Below are 24582 nucleotides of genomic sequence, written 5' to 3' on the forward strand. Positions count from 1 at the left end.
TTCAGTGCTTTGCATGTATATTTGTTGGTGATGTTGTTTTTGTTGTCCCGTATTGCCCACGCTTTAAGAGTTGTTACATTAACTGTTTTTTTGGTTTTCTTTACTCGTTGTTCTTTTTTTTATGTCATTAACATTTTTTTGCTTCCTATTTGTACAGTTTGCAAGTTGATGTGGGTGGGAGAAACAGTCGTTTCTCTAATATTTTTTTATACTCAGTTGAGCAGAGCTCACAGAGTATAATAACTTTGATTGGATAACGGTTGGTTGTACAGGTATAAAGGAATCGAGATAGATATAGACTTTCATATATCAAAATCATCAGTATCGAAAAAAAATTTGATTGAGCCATGTCCGTCCGTCCGTCCGTTCGTTAACACGATAACTTGAGTAAATTTTGAGGTATCTTGACGAAATTTGGTACGTAGGTTCCTGTGCACTCATCTCAGATCGCCATTTAAAATGAACGAAATCGGACTATAACACCGCCCACTTTTTCGATATCCAAAATTTCGAAAAACACAAAAAGTGCGATAATTCATTACCAAAGACGGACAAAGTGATGAAACTTGGTAGGTGAGTTGAACTTATGGCGTAGAATAGAAAATTAGTAAAATTTTGAACAATGGGCGTGGCCCAAAGAAGGTAATTTAAAAGTGTTGCAAGCTGTAATTTGTCAGTCGTTGAAGATATCATGATGAAATTTGACAGGAACGTTACTCCTATTACTATATTTACGCTTAATAAAAATTAGAAAAATCAGAGAACGACCACGCCCACTTTAAAAAAAAAAAATTTTAAGTCAAATTTTAACAAAAAATTTAATATCTTTACAGTATATAAGTATACAGTATATAAGAAAGTGTCTAGGATACTTTTAATGCCATAAGTCGAACAAAAATTTATCAATCTTTGCGAAATTTGGTAGGGGCTTAGATTCTAGGACGATAACTGTTTTTTGTGAAAAAGGGCGGAATCGGTTGAAGCCACGCCCAGTTTTTATACACAGTCGGCCGTCTGTCCTTCCGCTCGGCCGTTAACACGATAACTTGAGCTATAATCGATATATCTTTACTAAGCTCAGTTAACGTACTTATCTGAGCTCACTTTGTTTTGGTATAAAAAATGGCCGAAATCCGACTATGACCGCGCCCACTTTTTCGATTTCGAAAATTACGAAAAATGCCATAATTCTATACCAAATACGAAAAAGGGACGACACATGGTAATTGGATTGGTTTATTGATGCAAAATATAACTTTAGAAAAAAACTTTGTAAAATGGGTGTGACACCTACCACATTAAGTAGAAGAATGAAAAAGTTCTGCAGGGCTAAATCAAGAGCCCTTGGAATCATGGCAGGAATACTGTTCGTGATATTACATATATAAATAAATTAGCGGTACCCGATAAATGATGTTCTGGGTCACCCTGTTCCACATTTTGGTCGATATCTCGAAAACCCCTTCACATATACAACTACCACCACTCTCTTTTAAAACCCCATTAATATCTTTAATTTGATACCCATATTGTACAAACGCATTCCAGAGTCACCCCTGGTCCATCTTTATGGCGATATCTCGAAAAGGCGTCCACCTATTGTACTAAGGCCCACTCCCTTGTAAAATACTCAATAAACACCTTTCATTTGATACCCATATCGTACAAACAAATTCTAGAGTCAGCCCTGGTCCACCTCTATGGCGATATCCCTAAATGGCGTCCACCTATAGAACTATGGCCCACTCCCTCTTAAAATACTCTTTAATACGTTCCATTTGATACACATGTCATACAAACACATTCCAGGGTTACCCTAGGTTCATTTTCCTACATGGTGATTTTCCCTTATTTTGTCTCCATAGCTCTCAGCTGAGTATGTAATGTTCGGTTACACCCGAACTTACCTTGCTTACTTGTTTTTCTAATAATTTACTTTCTCTAATAATGTACTACCAAATTGTATATAGAATTGTTTAGCACAGCTCTTAAATATGTGTACGTCGTCTTTTTTGAAAAGGTTGTTTGATAGAATAATATCCACATTAACACCGCTGTAAACTTCAGCTGGGGTTAAGTGATTTTCGTCTGAATCAATATTTTACATCCAAATAGGACTGGAGTCTAAATAAGATTTTTTTATAAAATTTTTAATTTGGTAATAAGTAAATGTGTGCGAATGTCTTCAGACTGCATTTCTATATTCACATTATTTATTTCATTTAAAATATAAGAAATAAATGTAAAATATACTTTAAAACAAGTAAAGGTGTATAAGTTCGGGTGTAACCGAACATTATATACTCAGCGTGAGCTTCAATTGCACATTTCATTTCAGATAAATTACTTTTCCACATAACACGGGGCACCGTCCGTTTAAAAAAAATGTCTCCCCATTTCCTCTTACAATAAAACTTGATAAGTGAAATATCATTGATTGAAAACTATTTTTTGCTTACACTCAGAGAAAAACACCGTTCTAAATTCCAGCACCACCGGACTCAATTCAAGCTTTTCATGTTCTTACTTTTTTGTTCTTGAAAAACGAACGACCTTGTTCTTGAACTGACACCATTTTCTTGAAAAGAGAACGGCTGGTCTTAAAATATGAACAAATGTTCTATTAATGAGAACGATGTTCTTTAAGCTGGAGACATTGGTGCTTTATCGGTAACCGTATCGGTAACCTTATAACAGCTGATTCGACCAACCTTATGAGAATCAATGCAATCGATTATTGGTGCCGTCGTAACCGTATCGTAGCCAACCAATTGGGTTTTGGTTTACCGTCGGCACCAATGACTCCGGCTTAAATTAAGCCCAAGAAAAAAACGGTACAATTCGTGTGCACTACAATGTTAAACACAACATTTGGCACCAGCTATCAAGCAGTTGTAGTGGCTATGATGTTGCGCTTGCGATCGTGTGGCGCCAGTTCGATCACAGTCAAACTCTGAATTTTTTTAAAACAATTTTTTTATGTTCTATTTTTTTTAACTCTTATTTTTCGTTCAGTTCCATTCACATATACTCAGGTAATTCTCAAACTTGTTATGAAATGTTTTAAGTATATATGCAGATTACATCTTCAAATAAGAATAATTTCTCAATAAGAGAAATGTATGAGAAAATGCTTAAAAAATAAAAAATAAATGTAAGGCGCGATAACCTCCGAAGAGATCTAAGGCCGAGCTTCTCTTCCAATTTGCGTCGTGCTCCTCTTGATTTTCCCTACAAATTGGCCGGACGGGACCTACATGTTTTATGCCGACTCCGAACGGCATCTGCAAGGCAGAATAGTTTTCACTGTGAGCTTTTTATGGCAGAAATACACCCGGAGCGCTTGCCAAACCCTGCCGAGGGGCGACCCCGCTTAGAAAAATTTTCTTCTAATTGAAAAACCTTATTTCTAAAATTTTTGATTTTGCTTTGCCCTTGGTGTGAACCCAGGGCATACGGTGTGGTAGGCGGAGCACGCTACCATCACACCACGGTGGCCGCCAGAATGCTTATTATGCATTTTTTCTTAAACTTTTGAATTTTAATAACAATTTTTTTGTTATAAATATTTTTTATTTATATAAAATAAGTGCCCCTCCCACCAAAGATCAAGCACGAACCGTTCTTAAATTGAGACCGAAAAATGTTAAATCGACCCCAAATCGTTCTCGAAGCGTGAGAACGAAAAATCTTAAATCAAGCACAAGTAGTGCTTGAAATGAGCACAGAAGTTTCACACATCAATACCAAACTCGTCATAAAATACGAACGGTGTGCTTGGAAAAACTGTTCTTAAAACAAGCCCATCGGTCACAAGTTAAGAAAAAACGTACTTAAGAGACTTTTGTCAACGAATGTTCTTTATTTTGTACTTGTTTCGTTCGTTTTAGAACGATTTTTTCTCTTTCTTCGAGTTATGGCTCCCGAAACATAGAAAATTGCTTAGTCATAAAAGGGGCGGTGCCACACCCATTTTCAAAAATTTTAGTGTTTTCCAATTAAATGTTATAATTCAATTTAGAAAATAAAATTCTATTGATACAAAGCTTTTTTTCGCTAAGATATAGCTTATTATTTTCGTCTACGAACCTTTTAAAAATCTTTTATATAAAAGTGGGCGTGGTAAAATTTGCGTACCAAATTTTATTACGGATCCGTTAATTTTTCTTCGAGTTATGGGCGGTGCCACGCCCATCTTTTTAAATTTGAAGTTTTTCCTATTTATTGTTATAAATACACTTGGGAAATGGAATACCATTGATATAAGCTCTTTTTTTTTCTTTTTCGTCCACGACCCTTTTATAAATCTTTTATATAAAAGTGGGCGTGGTCCTTAACCGATTTCGTCAATTTTTCTTCAAAGTATTCCTTATAGTAAAGGCAACCTTTCTGCCGAATTTTGTTACGATATGTTTAACGATTTTGGATTTATGATTAATAATATTTGTAAAATTGATTTTATCACAAGTGGGCGGTGCCACGCCAGTTTAAAAAAAAAATTTTTTAATTTTTATCAAAGTCTCAATATCAGTCCATACGTCAAATTTCAACATTCTAGGTGCATTATTTACTAAATTATCAGGTTTTTTGTGTTTTCCAAAATGTTATATATATATAAACAGTGGGCGTGGTTATCATCCGATTTCGCTCATTTTCAATACCAATCTATTCTGGATAAGCTCGTGTACCAAATTTGGTGAATATATCTCAATATTTACTCTAGTTATCGTGTTAACGGACGGACGGACATGGCTCAATCAAATTTTTTTCGATACTTATGATTTTGGTATATGGAAGTCTATTTCTATCTCGATTCCTTTATACCTGTACAACCACCCGTTACCCAATCAAAGTTAATATACTCTGTGTGCAAAGCACTCTGAGTATAAATAGGACTTTGAAAAATTTCAGATATAAGATTAATATTTTGATTACTGCTTTTATTTTCAAATACGTAAAGATTAAAATAATACTTGAGGCCACCTTGTGGGGGCGTACTTTAGTATAACATGCATTTCTGTACCGAAATGTTCTTGAAAACTCTGAAAGTCTGCTCTCCTAAGGGGCTGTTACAAAAATGATAGTTTACGTCTTTTAAAAATGTATCAATTTGGTTGGGAAATACAACACAAGCGGCCATTGAAGCTAAATTTAAAATGTGACAAACACATCCATTAACATGCAGATTTGGAACAACTTGCTTCAGCCTTGCAATTGCCGGCAATGAAACCAATCATTTTTTCAAGTGGTATTGAATGGTCTTTCAAAGATTTAATAATGGCATTAAAAATACCCTTCGTGCTACTACCGGTCAAAGCTATCAAATCTAAAAATCTTTTTATCAAAAATTCTAATCGAAACTGCCAATTTTTTTTTTATACACATTTTTTTTTTATACAAATTTTTTTATATACATATATCAGTCGTTTCATCTGTTATTAGAGAGTAATGATTCTTCTGAGAAAATGCAATTATGAATTTATAATTTTCTGGCCCTGTTATTTGAGTAATTATTTTCTGTGCTTTAATTCTATTGATGTAAAATTTGTTTACAATAATTTTTGTTGTTATATCGGCCTACTGATTTTAAGATCGCGGGTTCGAATCGAGCTCAAGGCCTAACAATAATTTTTTATCATTATTATTGTTATGATAAATTTTTTCTTAATTGAAAAAATTTTTAAATTAGAATAGAAGAAAGAAAAAATTTTTGGCAGTTGTCTAAAATTTTTTCTTTCTTCTATTCTAATTTAAAAATTTTTTCAATTAAGAAAAAATGTATCATAACAATAATAATGATAAAAAATTATTGTTAGGCCTTGAGCTCGATTCGAACCCGCGATTTGTTTACAATTTTAGAATCAGTTATGCTATTTTTCATAAGCATATTTAAATGATACATAATTGCGAATGACAAATTGTGATCGGCAACAAAACAACTTAACTACATATATATTCTCTTCGAAAAATTTAAAATTTTTTTGTACATTCAGAGCTGCTTTGCAAATGCCTTGATGTGTAGTGCTGTATTTTACAAAAATGTACCAAATATGTCAGTGTAGTACCAACGTACTTTCGGGAAGCCAAATGTACCAAAACAAGTACAAATGTACCATGATTATCATCACTGTGTACGTATGAAAAAGAGTTATGGTGTTGCCACTTTGAAACATGCTACATTCGACCTTTTTGACGCATACATTTTTAGAATACTTTTAAACAAAGAAATATGCTCCCAGTCTTCCCGAAGGGAAAGCCAGGTTGAACACCGGGTCGCCCTTTGTAATACCAAGTACTTATTCGAACCACCGGACAGACCTAAATATTTCAGAAGCCAAAAAAAATTATATATTAGTGCGGAACATCACAACCAATCTCCACTTGCAAAAAACACCTTTTATTTATCAGCCAGTTTGTAGGACGCGATGTTTGGGACAAGCTATCGATATTCTGCTTAGAGAAGCAGAGAGAGAGGGCGGCTCTAATCCGCTGGAAGGACCAGGTGGAAAACGATTCAAATTCCATTTGTGTGACCAATTGCCGCCAGTTAAACCCACGAAGAAGCGACTGGCGCGCCTTGTTGGTTGGCCATAACTGTTTAGACGGTTATTGGTCAATTAAGTATCGATTTTCATAGTCCCTTTCCGGACTTAAATCCATCACGCTTCGCACTTAGCACCCTAGGATTTCAGCCCAACTATCTCGGCAGCGATTTCATATGATCACATCGAATGTTCTAGGTCATCCTAACTCCTCCTTCCCCGTAAACGATATCCCAAGTGATGGGGACCTACTAGTAGTGACTACCCACTACACTGCAACATTTTTTTTTAAATTTCGATTTTTGTTTGATAAAGAATTTTATCAAGGAATGGCACGCCCTAACGTACATACGTATATACATATATGTACATATATGCAAACATGCGTTTACATACATATATGATATGTATATGGCGCGAAAACAAAAATAGTCTGTCCTGCTTCGATCGCTGCTACAATCTTAACTTTGAAGATTAACTTTTTGTACTCAGATGAGCAGAGTATGTTAATTTTGTTCGCATAACCATCGTGTTCCAATGGTACATGAACCGGATACGGATAGAGATCTAACATGCAAATGCAACAACAATATGAACCATCCGTATCTGGTTCATGTACCATTGGAACACGAGGAACGGTAGCCTTTAACGCCATAAACTAATCGAGATAGATATAGACTTCTATATATCAAAATGATCTGGGCGAAAGAAGAAATTAATTTAGCAATGTCCGTCCGTCCGTCCGTCCGTCTGTCCGTAAACACGATAACTTGAGTAAATTTTGAGGTGTCTTAATGAAATTTGGTATGTATATTCCTGGGCACTTATCTCAGATCGCCATTTAAAATGAACGAAATCGAACTATAACCACGCCGAACTTTTCGATATCGAAAATTTCGAAAAACCGAAAAAGTGCAATAATTCAAGAAATACATAAATGGTATGACCAAGAATTGACAGAATTGAATAAACTGAAATACCGGTTGCACTCACAAGCTAGAACAATGGGTGACTATACCGAATACAACATGGTCGCGAAGTACTACAAAAAACTAATCAAATTTAAACAGATTAAATACATGGAGAATAATATTGATATCAATAGTTCAGATAGCAAGCTAATGTGGAAGCATCTTAAGCATGCTGTAAACTTAACAGGGCCACAAGAAAAGATCTTGACAGTGATCGTAAAAGGTGTGATATATAATACACCTCATGATATTGTTGAAGCATTGAACTCCTTCTTTATCGATAGCATTGTTGATATAAACAGAGGAAATTGAAGTTGTTCAGAGTCAGAACGATTTCCAATATACAGCTAGATCATGTTTAAAATTCGAAGAAATTACGGTTGAGGATGTTCAAAAATAAAACTGGGGGGAAAAATTTACTTTCAGAAGGCGTAATTAAAGATTCGGTATCGTACATGGGTTTCTTCTATGCAAACGCTATAAACAAATCCATGACTACTGGAATAGTGCCAGACATGTGGAAAATCTCAACAATAGTACCAATTAGGAAAGTAAAAGATTCAATAATGGCAGAAGAACTAAGACCGATAAATTACATTGCCGAACAAAGAAAAAATTCTGGAAATTGTAATAAAAAATCAGCTGGTTAATTACTTGGAAAATCCTTATAAAGGAACAATCCGGTTTCCGAGAAAGGCACTGTTGCGAGACGGCGTTAAATTACGTAATATCTAGCTGGAAAGAAGAACTGAGTCTAAAAAACATATAGTAGCAGTTTTCATTGACCTGAAAAGAGCGTTCGAAACAATTGATAGGAATATAATGCTCGATAAACTACAAAAAATTGGTATAAGGGAAAATGAGTTGCAGTGGCTTAGAAGCTTCTTATCAGACCGGAATCAAAGAACAACCATAGAGTCAGTAGTCTCATCCGAGGCACAAATGGGCATAGGCTTACCACATGGGTCGGTTTTAGCACCAATCCTGTTCAACATTTACATAAACGATATATCATCAGCACTGAAATATATTAAAATCATGTGCACTACATTAAGTAAATGAAACGGACATTTCAATCGCAAGGAGCAAAATACAAGAAGATTTGGACTCATTGTTTAGATGGCTTTGCATTAATAAACTCAAGATTAACGTTAACAAAACTAAGATCATGGTTTTATCTAGGACGACCAATAAAGAATCACTTAATTTAGGTTTAAAATAATGATTACGAGCATTGCGGAAGTTAAAATATTTAAGTAACTTAGAGATCCTGATTGACAATATACTGAGGTTTACGGATCATATTGATTTTATTGTTGCCAAAATGGATTTTGGAAGAGATCATGTAAACTTATTAGTACGAAATATAAGTTGAAAGTTTATAGATGGATTAGAGAACCGCACTTCTTATCGGGCTAGCACCTTAATGGAGTTGTGTTACCGGAGCGTACCGGATCTGTATCCGGTAAAGGACCATCACATCGATAAAACTCCCCAAAGCCTTCGGGGAGTAACTTATCGCTACAACAACAACAACAGTGGCTAATTCTGCTGAGCTGCTAGCTTTTGTGTTGATCAGAATCAAATGCATTCCGACAGCATAAATAACAAAACTGTGTAATCTTTAGTTTTGGATCACGACAGGATTGGAAAAACGTTCTTTCCATCCTCCCAATAAAAGTGCCTTATAACTCTGAGATCCGAGTCATATGTGTTGATTGGAATCTATTGCATTCCGACAACATAAATAATTAAACTATGTATTCATAAGTCTTGGAGTAGGGCAGGATTGCGAACACGTTCTTTCCAACCTCCCAATAAGATGACTCCAGGCCCGTTGGGACCACCAGTTCCCGTGCTGATCGAAATCGTATGCATTGCGACAGCCCAGATTTTAGAAATCCTATTACTATTAAAATGTACTTACAAATTGTAATAACCTAAGTTTTAGGCTTAAAACACCGTAATAAATAATAAATAATAATAATCATTCATTACCAAAGACGGATAAAGCGATGAAACTTGGTAGGTGGGTTGATATTATGACGCAGAATAGAAAATTAGTAAAATTTTGGACAATGGGCGTGGCACAGCCTACTTTTAAAAGAAGGTAATTTAAAAGTTTTGCAAGCTGTCATTTGGCAGCTGAGTATGTATGTTCGGTTAAACCCGAACTTAGCCTTCCTTACTTGTTTAATCATAAATTCGATTCCCAAATCATAATATATGAGAGGCAATACTTTATTTGTTTGAGGTAATTAAGAAGGATAAGTTTATATATACTATATACATATACATATGTATAAGACGACAGAAAGCTTTGAGAAGCAAGAGAAATCACATCACGCATTTGGTTATCAAGTACTAAAAGATAAGCTGGGAAATGCTAACAACAACCATCTTCTGTTAAAAACTCAGAAACTCGGGCATCCTAATAGACATCTGATCGAACAGGCCCACCTCCCGGGGCCAAAGGAGCAAGCTTACTTACATACTTAATTAGCGCTTAATGGTTTAAACGGTTCTAACAAAGCGCGCCAGTCGCTTCTTCGCTCTGCCAGCTGGCGCCAATCGGTCACACCATGGGAGTTTAAACCGTTTTCCACTTGGTCCTTCCAGCGGAGTGGGAGCCACCCTCTCTCTGCTTCCATAGGCGGGTTCCGATAAAAACAACTTTCTAAGCTGGAGCGTGATCTTTCATTCGCATAACATGGTCTAGCCAGCGTAGCCCCTGCGTTTTAATTTCGCTGGACTATGTTGATGTCTGCGTAAAGCTCATACAGCTAATCATAACAACTTCTTCGGTACTCGCTATCGCCAACGCGTAGAGGTCCACAAATCTTTCGAAGAACTTTTATCTTGAACACTCCCAGAGCCGCTTCATCTGATGTTGTCATGGACCATGCTTCTGCACCATATAGCAGGACGGGTAAGATATTTGACTTGTAGAGCATGATTTTCGTTTGCCGAGAAAGGACTTTTCTTTTCAATTGCCTATCTAGACTAAAGTAGCATAGTAGCAGGACGGAGCCGGCTTGCTCCCAGCGGGTTAGGTGGTCAGAATATACCCGCGGTAGGTATTCCTTTCGTGAGAGGCGACTAAAATACCAGATTCAAGGGGCTTTGTAGCGCAACCCTTAAGGTTGCCAGCGCAATATATAGCTTCTCCAAACCCAATTGTCAACCTCACCTATCCGCGACGAATCCTGTTTCACTAGCAGACAAGGCTCTGGCGACCCCATGCTCCTCATGGAACTTGGGGTGGGGAGGGAGGAATGGCCTGAAGGTTAAATCGTTTCCGAGATGGTTGGGCTAGCACCTAAAGGGTGCTGTGTTACCGGAGCGTACCGGATCTGTATCCGGCAAAGGACCATCTCATCGATAACACTCCCCAAAGCCTTCGGGGAGCAACCTTATCGCTACAACAACAACAACAACAACGGAGTCGGCTACCACCACGCCACGGCGGTCGCGACACACAATTCTTACTTAATTTACGATTCATCGTTTGCTGTGCTTGCTGTCGCTGATTGGTAACACCAAGTAAATAAGCATCAATTTATTAGGGGAAGTAATTAAGTAAGTAAATAAATAAGGAGGATGAGCATGCATACCATTGCCTAATGCTTTGCTTATTTCTGCCTCTGCATTCCAGAGAATTTTAATGATATAATTAGCAATGCTTCGCTCCCTTCGATAGCCTCGATCGTTCAAGAAATTGTTCCCAAGAGGATTAGGGCTTAGAAAATACCCACGGCAGCTATACTTGTCGTAAGAGGCGACTAAAATACCAAATCGATTCAAGGGATTGTGTAGCGCAACTCTTTCCCGGAGTTGCCAGCGCAATATAAAGCTTCTACAACCTAATTGTCACCTGCTGTGTCTTCTCGTGGATCTAGTGGGTGGGAGCTAGGGATGGCCTTGAAGATTTCATGGGGTCATACTAAATCGTTCCCGAGATGGTCCAGCTAGTACCTTAATGGTGCTTGTTACCTTAGCGTACCGGATAAGCATACGGCAAAAGACCATCAACATCGATAACACTCCTCAAGGCATTCGTGGAGCTTTTTTATCGCACCAACAACAATAACAACTCAAGAAATTGTCATCATATGTTGCCAACGAGATGGCTCTTTAATGCTCCGGCAACTTTACCCAGATGTAGGGGTTTTTAGGAACTACACAGAGATCCCTTAACGCAGAGGTAGCTAATTTACTCTTCAAAAATGGGGTTACATTTTAGCCGTCTAAGCAGTTATCCTCTAGATGATGAAACTGATATTTTTCGTCATCAGCAACAAAAGTTTGCCTTACATATGAAGCACAATTTAACTCGGGTAAGTCCTTAGTGGTATGTATATTTACTTGCATTAGCTGTATAAACAACTTCGTTATTTTCAAAATATGTTTGCTTCAATTAAGTTGTGCACAAATGTACCTACTTCAAATTAAACATGAACTACACAGTAATACATTAACTATACATAATTATATTAACAATTGCTGCACACAATTACGTTTCTACGCTACAAGAAAAATTACAAACTACCTTGGAATTATTGTTTTTTCATTTCACGCAACGGTCGAAAAAGCAACTGCTCCCACGCTTCACTATATTCAGCAGCATTCTTGGAGTTGGCCCATATAATCTGTTTCAATTCTTCCGGCGAATGACTTAGTGGCTCAACGCAGAACGGCTGCCAAATCCTCCTATCATCCATTTCTATTATTGCTACGCCTTGAACGCGTGCCGGGAGGGCCTTTAAATTGATATAAGTATTGGTCGCAAGTTTAGTGTTTTGTATTCTAAATTATGGAAAAATTAAATTTGTTGAATATTTCACATACGTAAAATTTCTATAGCGAATTGTTTGCTTACTCTTCTAACTCATCATATAGCTGCTGAGAATAATAATCTGCTATAGCTCGATGTTGTTTAACAGCGGCTTCTATTTGCGACATGACCACCATGCCTTCCTCCAACAGTTTTTCACGTTTTTCGTTCGCTTCCTTTAGCTTATCTATAAAATTTGTTATTTCACTAAAACCTTGATTTTGTTTATGGTAGCGCTGCTCCACTTCTTCTGCTAATTGCAAGTATACAATGTAATGAGTTCAATTGACGGCAGTGTACTTACTAAGATACTTACCCAGTTTTTCTCTATACTTAAAGTGCGCTTTGGTTAATTTGGTTTCACGTTTCTCCAAAGTGATATCTCGATTAATCATCTTCTCCAGACGTTTCGCGTAGTCCACAACGTCCGCGACCATTTTTTATCTAGTTTATTTTGGGGATTTTCTTTGGCAGTAATTCGCAGATCTGCATAAAGCAGATATATTCCTATGTGTATTCTTTTGTTTGGAAATTGTTTAGTATAATTTATAGAATTATATATGGGTACTTTGTTTTGATTCTAAAATTTGTCCCCGGCATTATAGATTAGATTGATACGAATCTTTTGCTTACGCTCTCATATTTTCGCTCTCATGAGGGATTTATCTTCTAGTTGTTGCTGGCAACAATCACAGATAAATCCCTCGCGCCAGCTGAAGCGGGTGCCAGAACAAAAAATGTGCCAGCAAACGAAAAACGTGCCAAAAATTTTGGTAAACTTTAGTTTGACCTACAACTGTAGAATAACGTTCAAAAATTATGGGGAAAAGGATAAAAATACTTGTTTTAGTGTAAGTATTTTAGTTCGAAGGCGGAGGGTAAATATTATTTCCCATTCAAAAGTTATCACTAAAAATAGGTTTTGTAAATATGAACTCCCGATGCAACAAGTCCATTTTGATCACAGAACTTGGAACGCCAGACATGTAGGATAAGCCCTATCCATTAAATAATGTTAACTATTATATCATAGGTCCGATTTACTGAAATTTCAAAAGAATATATGGTTTTCACTGCGAGTTAAATGCGTTACAATATTTGACTAATTAATTTAATCGAAATGTAAATTTTACTTAGGCTTGTTCATATTTAACTCTAACTAGTCGTATTATTGTAAAATAACTTTAAGGAAATAAATATTTTACGACTATCATTTTATTAAATGATTGAAACTATAATCGCCGAAATGTATGTCAAAAATCCCCATTTTAAGATCTATTCATTTTTGTTTGGAGTGGCATCATTGATAAATGTTATAAAAAATGTGAATTTTGACAGCGCTCTCACGAAACGAAGAGTTGCAAATCCATTCATCTATGCCGGCATTGTGAATGATGACAAAGTGTGATCCATAGTGTACCTATACAAGTGTGTTCACTAAGCGATAAACGTCAAAACTACAAACAGCCTCGCTCACCTGATGGAAATCTCAGGTCTAGAGTCGCATTTTTGGTCTCAACGACAACATTTTTGACTACCAATCGTATGGACTTTTTCAATTTTTCAATCATTCGGCGCACTCGGTAATGGTATCCATTTTGAATTCGCTGTCATTCCGAATCCAGCGAGTGCCTGTCAGAATGCTTGACAGATAAGTCAACACACTTGTACTTGTACACTATGGTGTGATCTCTTCTGCATAAACGTCAAAATTCCAAAGTGATTGGATCACCTGATTCGTATTTGGCTATCGCTGTCTCATTCTGTATCTCTTTCTATCACCCGCTGAAGATAGGCGCCGCCATATTGAACAGCCTGTCAAAACGCTGAAAAGTGACCATATTGAACAGCCTGTCAGGCAGTTGACAGATAAGAGATCACACTTTGTCATCATTCACAGTGGTCCCCGGAAAATAGTACAGGTTTACAAATACGATATCATAGTAAATTTTACCAAGTAACGCAACTAACAACTGATCGGTGAAATTCGCACATTCACACGCACAGTTCTCGACTCAGTTTCAAAAAAAAACTTTAGATTAATGAGCTTAAATTTTAATGTGAGATAATCCTTACCAATTGATATATATATAGAATATATAAGGCGTTTTTGTTGTTATTAAAAGAATCTTTTTATTTATATTAAAGTTTTTATCATTTATTTTTGAACTTTATTTTAACAATTTCAAGCGATTTTAAAGCATTTTCGTGCATATAAATACAACCATGTGCATATACGTTTTGACATTACATTTCATACACGTTCGTATTTGCGATTCTCATTGTTTCTAAATTCGTAAACAATGACCGCGGATATTCTGTGTGATTTCTCGAAAAAATGTATTATTTTTGTGAAATTTTGTACTTAATCTATGGTATTGTGGTGGTCAAGAAGCTTTTATGCAATAATACTTCAGCGGCAATTACCCACCGACGTGTGTCGTACGTAGGGACGTTTGTCGTACGAAACACGTTTGAGCGAACCCTCAAGCCCGTAGGAATCAATGTGTGCGTATGTGTACATGTACATAACATATTTGTGTGTGTATTGTTTACAGATAAGCACTGTTGCCATTGGCCATTTTGCATGCATGCTTATGGAAACATCAACTTTTTCCAATTTAATTTTTGATATTGCAAAAGGCTGGAATTAATATTAAATAAATATAAATAGATGACATATTTATAATCTGCACTTTTACATAATTATTTCGAAATATTTTCACAATTTCTCAAACTTTAATTAGGTGTTTTTGCATAAAACTGCAAACAGTCAAAAACTAGTGCACAAAAGTTTACTAGGCAACTCTGTCTAGTGAGAGAGCGATCAGCTGACACGTTATTACGGAAAAATCAAAATTGTTTTGATTTCTACGTTCCGGGCTACGTACGTACGGGCGTTGCACGTCGGTGATTTTCGTTTACATTGCGGACTCATAAGATAGGTCGTGTCAGCTGACACGTTTTTTCTACGTACGTTCGTGAGTAAAGCCGTGGTTACTCACGAACGTACGTAGAAAAAACGTGTCAGCTGACACGACCTATCTTATGAGTCCGCAATGTAAACGAAAATCACCGACGTGCAACGCCCGTACGTACGTAGCCCGGAACGTAGAAATCAAAACAATTTTGATTTTTTGCGTAAGAACGTGTCAGCTGATCGCTCTCTCACTAGACAGAGTTGCCTAGTAAACTTTTGTGCGCTAATTTTTGACCGTTTGCAATTTTATGCAAAAAAGCCTAATTAAAGTTTGAAAAATTGTGGAAATAATTCGAAATAATTATGTAAAAGTGCTGATTATAAATATTTAATCTATTTATACTTATTTAATATGTATTCCGGCCTTTTACAATATCAAAAATTAAATAGGAAAAAGTTGATGTTTCCATAAGCATACATGCAAAATGGTCAATGGCAACAGTGCTTATCTGTAAACAATACACACACAAATATGTTATGTACATGTACACAGACGCACACATTGATTCCTACGGGCTTGAGAGTTCGGTCAAACGTGCTTCGTACGACAAACGTCCTTACGTACGGCACACGTCGGTGGGTAACTGCCGCATAAAGCACAAGTCGCTACAGGGCAATAATAGACCTATCGAAAGATAACCGAAGAATCCCAAGAGCTATTCTTACAGGGCATTATAGACTGAGCAGCGGTATGCAGTAAGTGGGCATACTATCGAATAACACATGCCGATTTTGTGATCGATTAGCAGACGGCGGACCATATCCTCCAAGAATACGAAGCAATCGCAAAACGTAGGGCTAAGTTTATGGGCTCACCATGGCCAGTGCATTCCCACATTTAATCCCTCAAGCCAAGAACTCTGCTAAGGTTCATCAAAGAAGTCGGCTACGATGAGGTGCTGTGAAGGAGATGTGCAAGTCACTGCAATCCTCAATAAATTATCTATCTACGTTCCAGTAACAAGCACCATTGAGGTACTAACCCGACCATCTCCGGACCTATTGATATGACTACATTGAACCTTCTAGGGATTGAATATTAATAATGACCGCAATGCGAAAGTCTGCTAAAATTTACCATTCTCCTACATATATAACTTCCCACGTTTTGAATCAGTAATGAAAAGAGCAAAATTTACTAAAATTTTAACTGGTTGTGGGTAAAGTGTTGATGTCCTCTCTTAACGCAATGTAATGGCAACGGCGACGCACGGAAAATAATAAAAATCCTATAAATCTACTGATCATAATTAATTAATCCCTCACTTTCTATGCAGTTGTATACATACATACATATGGGTTTTGTTCTCCAAACGCTATTTAAAGAAATCAATTGGTATTTACGTGAACTTCGAACTCTTTGGTATTTGCCTTCTTCAGTTGATTATCAACAAAAGCATGACAAATTATCACTAACAAATTCATACATGTTTTTTTATATATTTAATATGGTAGGCAATTTACTTACCCTTTCTGGTGCGAAGATCCTGGACAATCGGGCCTGACTAGACGAGATTTATTTTATATCATGTTAGGGCACAATTTCGATTATGCAACCAATCAAAGAAATGTGGTGCTTGTAATACTGCTATGATAGCAGCAGCAGCTCCCGGTGGCGGTACATAAACAACAGTTGCATGCGGATCAGTTGCATTTTTTGCTTCGGCTACCTATTCCATTTTAATTTACATTACATTATCTATTGCAATTTTTAATCAATACAAATCAATATAAATTACCGAAGCAAATACTGGCAAACCAAGATGCGTAGATCCACCCTTATTTGGGAAAATACATCCAACCAATTTTGTACCGTATTCCAAAGCATGTTGGTTGTGGAAATTACCTTGTTTACCGGTAAATCCTTGGCAAATGACACGTGCATCTGCATTTAATTGCAGGTTTCTTGTTGTTTTGGCATATCCTGAGCTGAATCGCACCCTGGCAGAGATGATATATATTAGAATAATATAACATTTTTTTTATTATTTAAAAATACACATATGTATGAATGAAAAGCAGAGAGTAAATAATGTTGCTTTGGTTGTAGCGATAAGGACATTCCCCGGGAGCGATTTAGTATGACCACCTGAAACCTTCTAGGCCATCCCGTCGATTCTATACAACTTTCAGATTCTAAAAACGGATCTCGACACGCGTCTTTTGATACCACCTTTGTTTAGGTTGTGCACTGTCTTGAAAACGTTACCTTTTTTGGTTTTGGAAATCGAATCTTCCAATTCCAATTGGTGGCAAGAGGACTTGGCTGCCTCTAGTTAATGCGCCTGGTTATTTTAGAAGTGCCTAAACAGCTAACACACGTCACACCTAAAAGCCCGTAGCACAAGCACTTTTTTAGTTTAATTACCACAATTATAGTTTTTCATCGTTTTAAAATGTTTCCCGGAATAATTAATAAATTGTCGTATTAAACTTGAAATGTGAAAGAGTTCAGTTGTGATTTGAGTGAGAGGAAAAAGAATTGATTGTGACAGGTTGTGATTAAAATAAATAAAGAGTTGGGTTTTTTATAACTTTGGCCGTTATATTCTTTATTGTGAGAAAGGGTCAGTTCGAAATTATACAACACCCGTGCTTTTTTAATTAAAAAAAAATTACATCTCAAGACATGGAGTACATATCCTTCAAAGAAATCTGCACCTCAAATGCCGACAGGACGAGTTTCCAACGTTAAATCTTATTATGTATATATGTATCTTCGATATTTATTAGATTACTAAATTAATTAATTTTTACAATTTATTTAATAATTTGGGAAAAATTTAAACAACGTGACATCAGGACGGACAAGGCGACAGCTGTTTCGATTATACCTTGTAAATCTCTTCAAAGCCTTTTCTCCCGGGAGTGGGAGTCGAACTCGCACTCCTACGATAGTTGAAATGGTTATAAACGCATTCAGCTACGTCATGCCTTAGTTGTTGTAAAGTTTTTCCCAATTGCCTTCTTTTTGCATATTTTAATCTTTTTTACACATTGCATACTTCGTATGCAATTATGTGTTAAAGCTATGCTTGGTACGGCGATTTCAAAGAAACTTTGGTTTTGTTGCTGTTTTTGTTCTATTTATAGAACTACAACGAATTAACCAATTTTGTCTGTTTGTATGATTTTAATAATCGGGGATTGCCCATATTAAAATAAAAAAAAAAATAAATGTAAGGCGCGATAACCTCCGAAGAGATCTAAGGCCGAGCTTCTCTTCCAATTTGCGTCGTGCTCCTCTTGATTTTTCCCTACAAATTGGCCGGACGGGACCTACATGTTTTATGCCGACTCCGAACGGCATCTGCAAGGCAGATGAGTTTTCACTGAGAGCTTTTCATGGCAGAAATACACTCGGAGCGCTTGCCAGACACTTCCGAGGGGCGACCCCGCTTAGAAAAATTTTCTTCTAATTGAAAAATCTTATTTTTAAAATTTTGATGTTGCTTTGCCCGGGAGTTGAACCCAGGGCATACGGTGTGATAGGCGGAGCACGCTACCATCACACCACGGTGGTTTCGATTATACCTTGTAAATCTCTTCAAAGAAAAGGCTTTGAAGAGATTTACAAGGTATAATCGAAACAGCTGTCGCCTTGTCCGTCCTGATGTCACGTTGTTTAAACTTTTCACAAATTATTAAATAAATTATAAAAAAAAATTAAAAAATTGCTTCAAATAAATGTTTTCATACATTTAAAAAAAGCAATATGGGCAATCCCCGATTATTAAAATCATTAATTTTTACTTTACAAAATACATGAAATTTTCTAATAAATCAGTACTTATTCATGAACATACTATTAACTCAGCATTTTATATACAATCTCATCCCAAACTTTCAAAATCTCTTGAAGACAGTGATGTTAGCACTCATACACACATGTATTGAAAATAAGGTCCACTAGAAAACATTTAGCAATATAGCATTTCCCAATATCATTTTAGTACTACAAAATAAGGACCATAGGCAGATAAAGTAAGAACTATATACTTCCTAAAAAGTTGTATCTCACTTTGCATTTAACTGCTTTGAAATATAAATACATACATTAAAAGATGCATACAATACAAAGCAGTCCCTTTTTTTATATATAATAAACAAAATTAATGTTGCGACCATTGGATATTTTTCAAATCAATTGGTTCCTGCACCATCTCCTATAATGGAGACATTTCACGTAAATGTTCGACATGTCTGATGCATTTATCGGTAATATAATCAACCACTTGAATGGTGGTAAAATGACCAATACCAAACCTATAAAAATTTAACAATAAATTACTTTCAAATTAACTACACAATTCAGTACGGTCAGCTCGTATACCTTATTGAACTATGTGCCAAATCCTCATCAGTTGCAGTCGCACATAGTACGTACAAAGGTTCCAATGATGCTGAAGTACATGCTGAGGCACTAGACAACGCCACATCCTTTAAGCCCATCAGTAATGATAAATTTAATAAGCCACTATACTGTTACGAATATTAGCAAACTAAGGGGTGCTGCTATCTCTAAGCCGATGCTAAACAGTGATATCATGCACATCCATAGATCAATCATTATGTATCTACATAAACGAAACAATAATTGCGTCTCCACATATGTACCATGTACGTATACGAGCAGCGGAGAATCAATGCACAAACACATGCATATATCTGAGAGACTCCTGAAAGTATGCAATGAGAGAAGCTATAAAATCGTGCAATTGTAGTTACAGCTGAGAAGTTTGAGAGCTGATGGCAACTAGTAGATTCTGGAAGCGCCTAGAAGATGCGAACGTTGAAATCAGAGAGTATAAAAGGCAGCAAATGCAGAGGCGCTGGAATTCAGTTTGAGCTGAGCTATCAAGCAGTTATTGATTAAGCACGCAATCTGTCGGGCAATAGTAGAGTTTCATTTGAGCTATCAATCAGTTTGGTTATTAAGCAAGCTATTCGTTGCAAAGTATAAGTGTTATTGTGAAGTACTTTAATAAAGGCCATTTTTTCCATTATTCAATATTGGAGTTATTTATTCAACAGTTTAGTGATTCGAACTTAGCAGAAGATTGCAAATAAGAGGAATGGCAGTAAAATCGTTACAATTGATGTCAGAAGAGGAATTGTTGAATAAATTCCAGAGGACAACAAGGATATGGCAAAGTTCAGTGAATTGAAGATCCAGCAACTGAAGAAGGAGTTGGAGAGCCGTGGATTGAATACAAGCGGCGTTAAACTTGAACTTCAGGCAGGGCTACGAGAGGCAATGGAAGCAGAAGGAATTGATGTGGACGAGTATGTCTTTCATCTTGATGGCGACGAGACAACAACAAAAATTGAGGAGAAAAACGAAACACCGCAGACAATGGCGAACACAGACCTGAACATGATATTGGCTGCAATATCGGCACAAATGTCCGAAATGTCATCACAAATATCTACCAATATGTCATCACAATTGGAATCGCAGGAGACACGCATAACATCCAAGATGGAAACTCAATTGGAAGAACAGAAAACGTATATGTCATCACAGATGGAATCACAGGAGACACGTATAGCATCTCAACTGGAATCGCAGGAAACCCGTATAACATCACAATTGGAAGAACAGAAGACATATTTGGCATCTCAACTGGAAGCGCAAGAGGCACGTATATCTGAAATGTCGGCAAAAATTTCGGAACAGGTATCATCGCAGCTCTTTGTGAAACTGGAAGAGCAGGATGCAAAAATTTTACAACTCGAGGACAAAATTGATGCCGAAATAGAAGCGTTCAAAGGTCGTATGGAGGAGTTACAACTAAACCGCCTAGCTGTTTCAGCAAGCAATCCAAAGGTAAAAACACCATCATTTGACGATTCTGTTTCTTTCCAGGTCTTCAAGCTACAGTTTGTAAAGACCGCAGCAGTGAACAACTGGAATGTGGAAGATAAAGTTGCTGCACTGTTTGTGGCATTGAAAGGGCCTGCAGCGGAAATCTTACAGACGATTCCAGAGTACGAACGGAACAATTATGCAGCATAGATGGGTGCTGTAGAACGACGTTATGGAAGCGAGCATAGAAAACAGATATTCCAAATTGAGTTGCAAAACCGCTACCAAAAAGCGAATGAGACTTTGCAGGAATTTGCCTCGGATGTTGAAAGGTTGGCACATTTGGCAAATGCGAACGCACCCGTGGAGTACACCGAGAGGGTAAAAATCCAGAGTTTTATAAATGGCATATGGGACGTAGAAACGAAGCGAGCGACATATGCAAACCCAAACCCACATTTGCAGAAACAGTATCTTATGCACTGACTCAAGAAACAGCATTGATCTGTGTAAGTCAGTTTTCAAAGCACGCCGTGTGGAGGTAGAAAGGCCAGAGTGGGTAGACGCAATACTGGAGGCGCTGAAAGGATCGCAAAAGCTGAGTGAAAAAGTTATCAAATGTTTCAAATGCGGGAAGCCCGGTCACATTGCACGTCATTGCGATCTTGGTCCTGGTAGTTCCAACTTGGGTGGCCGTAAACGTAAAGCTGGAGGAGATGATCAAGAGCGTGCCAGATGGAAAAATCGAGAGCTAGCTCCAGCTATTGAATGTCCTGTGATGTCTGTGTCGCAAATTGGAAGGAACTCAATCAGTCTTACCGTCAGAGGGAATGTGGATGGCAAGGAGCGTGTACTGACTGTAGATACGGGCGCATCTCATTCCTTGATTCAATCTGATTTAGTCAACAGGAGAGTAAAACCGTTACCTGGAACAAGGTTGCGTACGGTCACAGGCGAGTATAACCAAGTCCAGGGAGAAGTAATATGTGAAGTCTTAATTGGGAAGGTCATGGTTCTACACAAATTCGTTGTGGCGGAGATCGTTGATGAAGTCATATTGGGAGTGGACTTCTTAGTTGACCATGACATCAGGATTGATATGCCGAGAAGGATTATGCGCTATGAGAACCAGCATGTGCCACTTAACTTCAGTTTGGAAGAAGGGTTCAGCAGTAATCGAGTGCTGGTGAAAGAGATTCGATAAAAACCGCAAAAGTCAAAGGCAGCAGACCGGGCAAGGGTTGATGGAACGAATGGACCAAACCAATCAAACCCGAAGGTACCTGCGAGAGAAAGACCGGCATCGACAAACCCTAATGGACGCACTAAAATGACTGAAAGAATTTTTCAGAAAGAATGCAAGGGTGGTTTCAAGCCAGCGCGCACTACTGTTGTGAAAAGTCCAGACGATAATGATTATGCAAAGTTAATCCGTCAAGTGCAAGCTCTGCGAAGAAGTTCATTGGCCAAACAACAGAGTGCGAGGGAACGATCAAGAATAATGAGTAGTAAGATGAAACGCAGGTACAATGAGAACAAAAATTCGGAAGGTTTCTTGGAGGGAGATTTGGTACTGTTAAAGAACCCTGACCGGCGGAAAGATGTTCCAGCCAAATTTCGGTGCAGTTGGGAAGGCCCGTACAAAGTTGTGAAGAAGATCAGTGATACTATCTACCGCATACAAACCACTGGGAAACCACGGATTAGAAGAGTGGTACATTTGAAGATGCTAGCGGCGTTTAGATCGGGAGATTTGTGGAGGGCAGTGTTACGAATATTAGCAAACTAAGGGGTGCTGCTATCTCTAAGCCGATGCTAAACAGTAATATCATGCACATCCATAGATCAATCATTATGTATCTACATAAACGAAACAATAATTGCGTCTACACATATATACCATGTACGTATACGAGCAGGGGAGAATCAATGCACAAACACATGCATATATCTGAGAGATCCTGAAAGTATGCCATGAGAGAAGCTATAAAATCGTGCAATTGTAGTTACAGCTGAGAAGTTTGAGAGCTGATGGCAACTAGTAGATTCTGAAAGCGCCTAGAAGATGCGAACGTTGAAATTAGAGAGTATAAAAGGCAGAAAATGTAGAGGCGCTGGAATTCAGTTTGAGCTGAGCTATCAAGCAGTTATTGATTAAGCACGCAATCTGTCGGGCAATAGTAGAGTTTCATTTGAGCTAACAATCAGTTTGGTTATTAAGCAAGCTATTCGTTGCAAAGTATAAGTGTTACTGTGAAGTACTTTAATAAAGGCCATTTTTTCCATTATTCAATATTGGAGTTATTTATTCAACAGTTTAGTGATTTGAACTAAGCAGAAGATTGCAAATAAGGGGAATTGCAGTAAAATCGTTACAATACGTTTGCTCTGGATCACCATTACATATACCATGTGATAATCTTGAAGTGATGTGATCATATAAACGTTTCGAAAGAAAATCTATATATTTGTTGTCATATTCCATTTCTATGAGTGCAATATCACATGCAGCACCAAATCCAATAACAATAGTCGAAGGCGGAAAAGACAAAATTTAGCTCGTTCAAAAGATGTTCCCAAAAAACCGCAAATGAACCGGAGTGCTTCGAAGCCGGGGTGGGATCCATATTATTTTGCCCATAACACCTTTCTGCATTGGCGGCCTTCGGCCGCGCTTGTAAATAATTACCCTGCGTGGGTCCAACACCGATTTGGAGACCAAAACTATATCCCCGCAAAACACTTATGTTCACAATTTTTTTTTGTGGGTACAAACACAACAACAACCACATGAAAATCGCCAACTTCAACTGCAAATATCTCCGGACAGAGATAAAATTTTTCTTTTCCGCCTTCGATTTATTATTCTCGAGATTAATACGCGTCTTTTGATACCTCACTCGAAAATCTTGGCCCAACTTTAGGGTGGGTACCATAAACTACACTACTACCAATAATAACAGTAAATTAAATAAATATCATTTAAAAATCAGCTAATTACCTTTCTTTTCTGTTAAAAATGCGTTTTTCCTCCAGCTTCATCAGCACACCAACTTTTTTGTTTTTTTGTTTTGGCTTTGTTGACGAAAATTATGTGAAATTTTTCTTCTTCCATCACTTTTGACAGAAAAAATTAAAAGACCGATTGGCAGTTTATGTTCAATCGGCAACAACAAAATACACAGGAGGGTTGCATTTTCACTTATGCTTCTACCTGGTAATTGTACCATGGTTTAACACAAACTTACTACTTATTGTACACGTATCATTTATTTTTTTCTCAATAAAAAAGCACAAATTAACTGTGCAAATGTATAAACAAATGTCAATCTCTTGAAAAAGCCAAATATCTCAAAATATTTGCGTTGTGTCCGTTTATTAAAATCTAGAAGTTTCTACTTTTTGTACACGTGCCACATATGTTTTTCTCAATACAATAGCACAAA

At 37.1% G+C, this 24582-nt stretch overlaps 2 protein-coding genes across 3 annotated transcripts; both read right to left on the bottom strand.

Moving 5' to 3' along the window:
- Positions 1–11846: 11846 nt before the first annotated feature.
- Positions 11847–12969, bottom strand: Spc25. 2 transcript variants are annotated; one of them, XM_067772990.1, is made up of 3 exons: positions 12664–12969; positions 12393–12597; positions 11847–12319 (listed from the first exon to the last, which is right to left on the bottom strand). In XM_067772990.1, the coding sequence occupies exons 1-3, from the start codon at positions 12782–12784 to the stop codon at positions 12070–12072; spliced, it is 576 nt and encodes a 191-aa protein (XP_067629091.1). In that variant the 5' UTR covers positions 12785–12969; the 3' UTR covers positions 11847–12069. The 2 variants fall into 2 exon arrangements, with proteins under 2 accessions (XP_067629091.1, XP_067629083.1); XM_067772982.1 differs by having other exon boundaries at positions 12393–12600.
- A 3842-nt stretch (positions 12970–16811) lies between these two features.
- LOC137244260 (succinate--CoA ligase [ADP/GDP-forming] subunit alpha, mitochondrial-like) lies at positions 16812–24259 on the bottom strand. Its single transcript, XM_067773004.1, has 3 exons — positions 24138–24259; positions 17067–17268; positions 16812–16997 (listed from the first exon to the last, which is right to left on the bottom strand). Exons 1-3 carry the CDS (start codon positions 24176–24178, stop codon positions 16854–16856), a joined length of 387 nt encoding a protein of 128 aa, XP_067629105.1. The 5' UTR covers positions 24179–24259; the 3' UTR covers positions 16812–16853.
- Positions 24260–24582: the final 323 nt, after the last annotated feature.

The sequence above is a fragment of the Eurosta solidaginis genome, chromosome 1 (genome assembly GCF_040869045.1).
Source record: "Eurosta solidaginis isolate ZX-2024a chromosome 1, ASM4086904v1, whole genome shotgun sequence".
NCBI lineage: Eukaryota > Metazoa > Arthropoda > Insecta > Diptera > Tephritidae > Eurosta > Eurosta solidaginis.

What these genes read in the sequence shown, in the direction of transcription:
- Spc25 (XM_067772982.1), bottom strand. Translation starts at nt 12,784, where the DNA reads ATGGTCGCGGACGTTGTGGACTACGCGAAACGTCTGGAGAAGATGATT. An exon ending in TAAGTATAGAGAAAAACTGG is followed by an intron (nt 12,601 to 12,663) that starts GTAAGTATCTTA and finishes ACTTGCAATTAG; the next exon opens with CAGAAGAAGTGGAGCAGCGC. An exon ending in CTATATGATGAGTTAGAAGA is followed by an intron (nt 12,320 to 12,392) that starts GTAAGCAAACAA and finishes TCCATAATTTAG; the next exon opens with AATACAAAACACTAAACTTG.
- LOC137244260 (XM_067773004.1), bottom strand. Translation starts at nt 24,178, where the DNA reads ATGAAGCTGGAGGAAAAACGCATTTTTAACAGAAAAGAAAG. An exon ending in ATTTTTAACAGAAAAGAAAG is followed by an intron (nt 17,269 to 24,137) that starts GTAATTAGCTGA and finishes CATCTCTGCCAG; the next exon opens with GGTGCGATTCAGCTCAGGAT. An exon ending in GTTTGCCAGTATTTGCTTCG is followed by an intron (nt 16,998 to 17,066) that starts GTAATTTATATT and finishes AAAATGGAATAG; the next exon opens with GTAGCCGAAGCAAAAAATGC.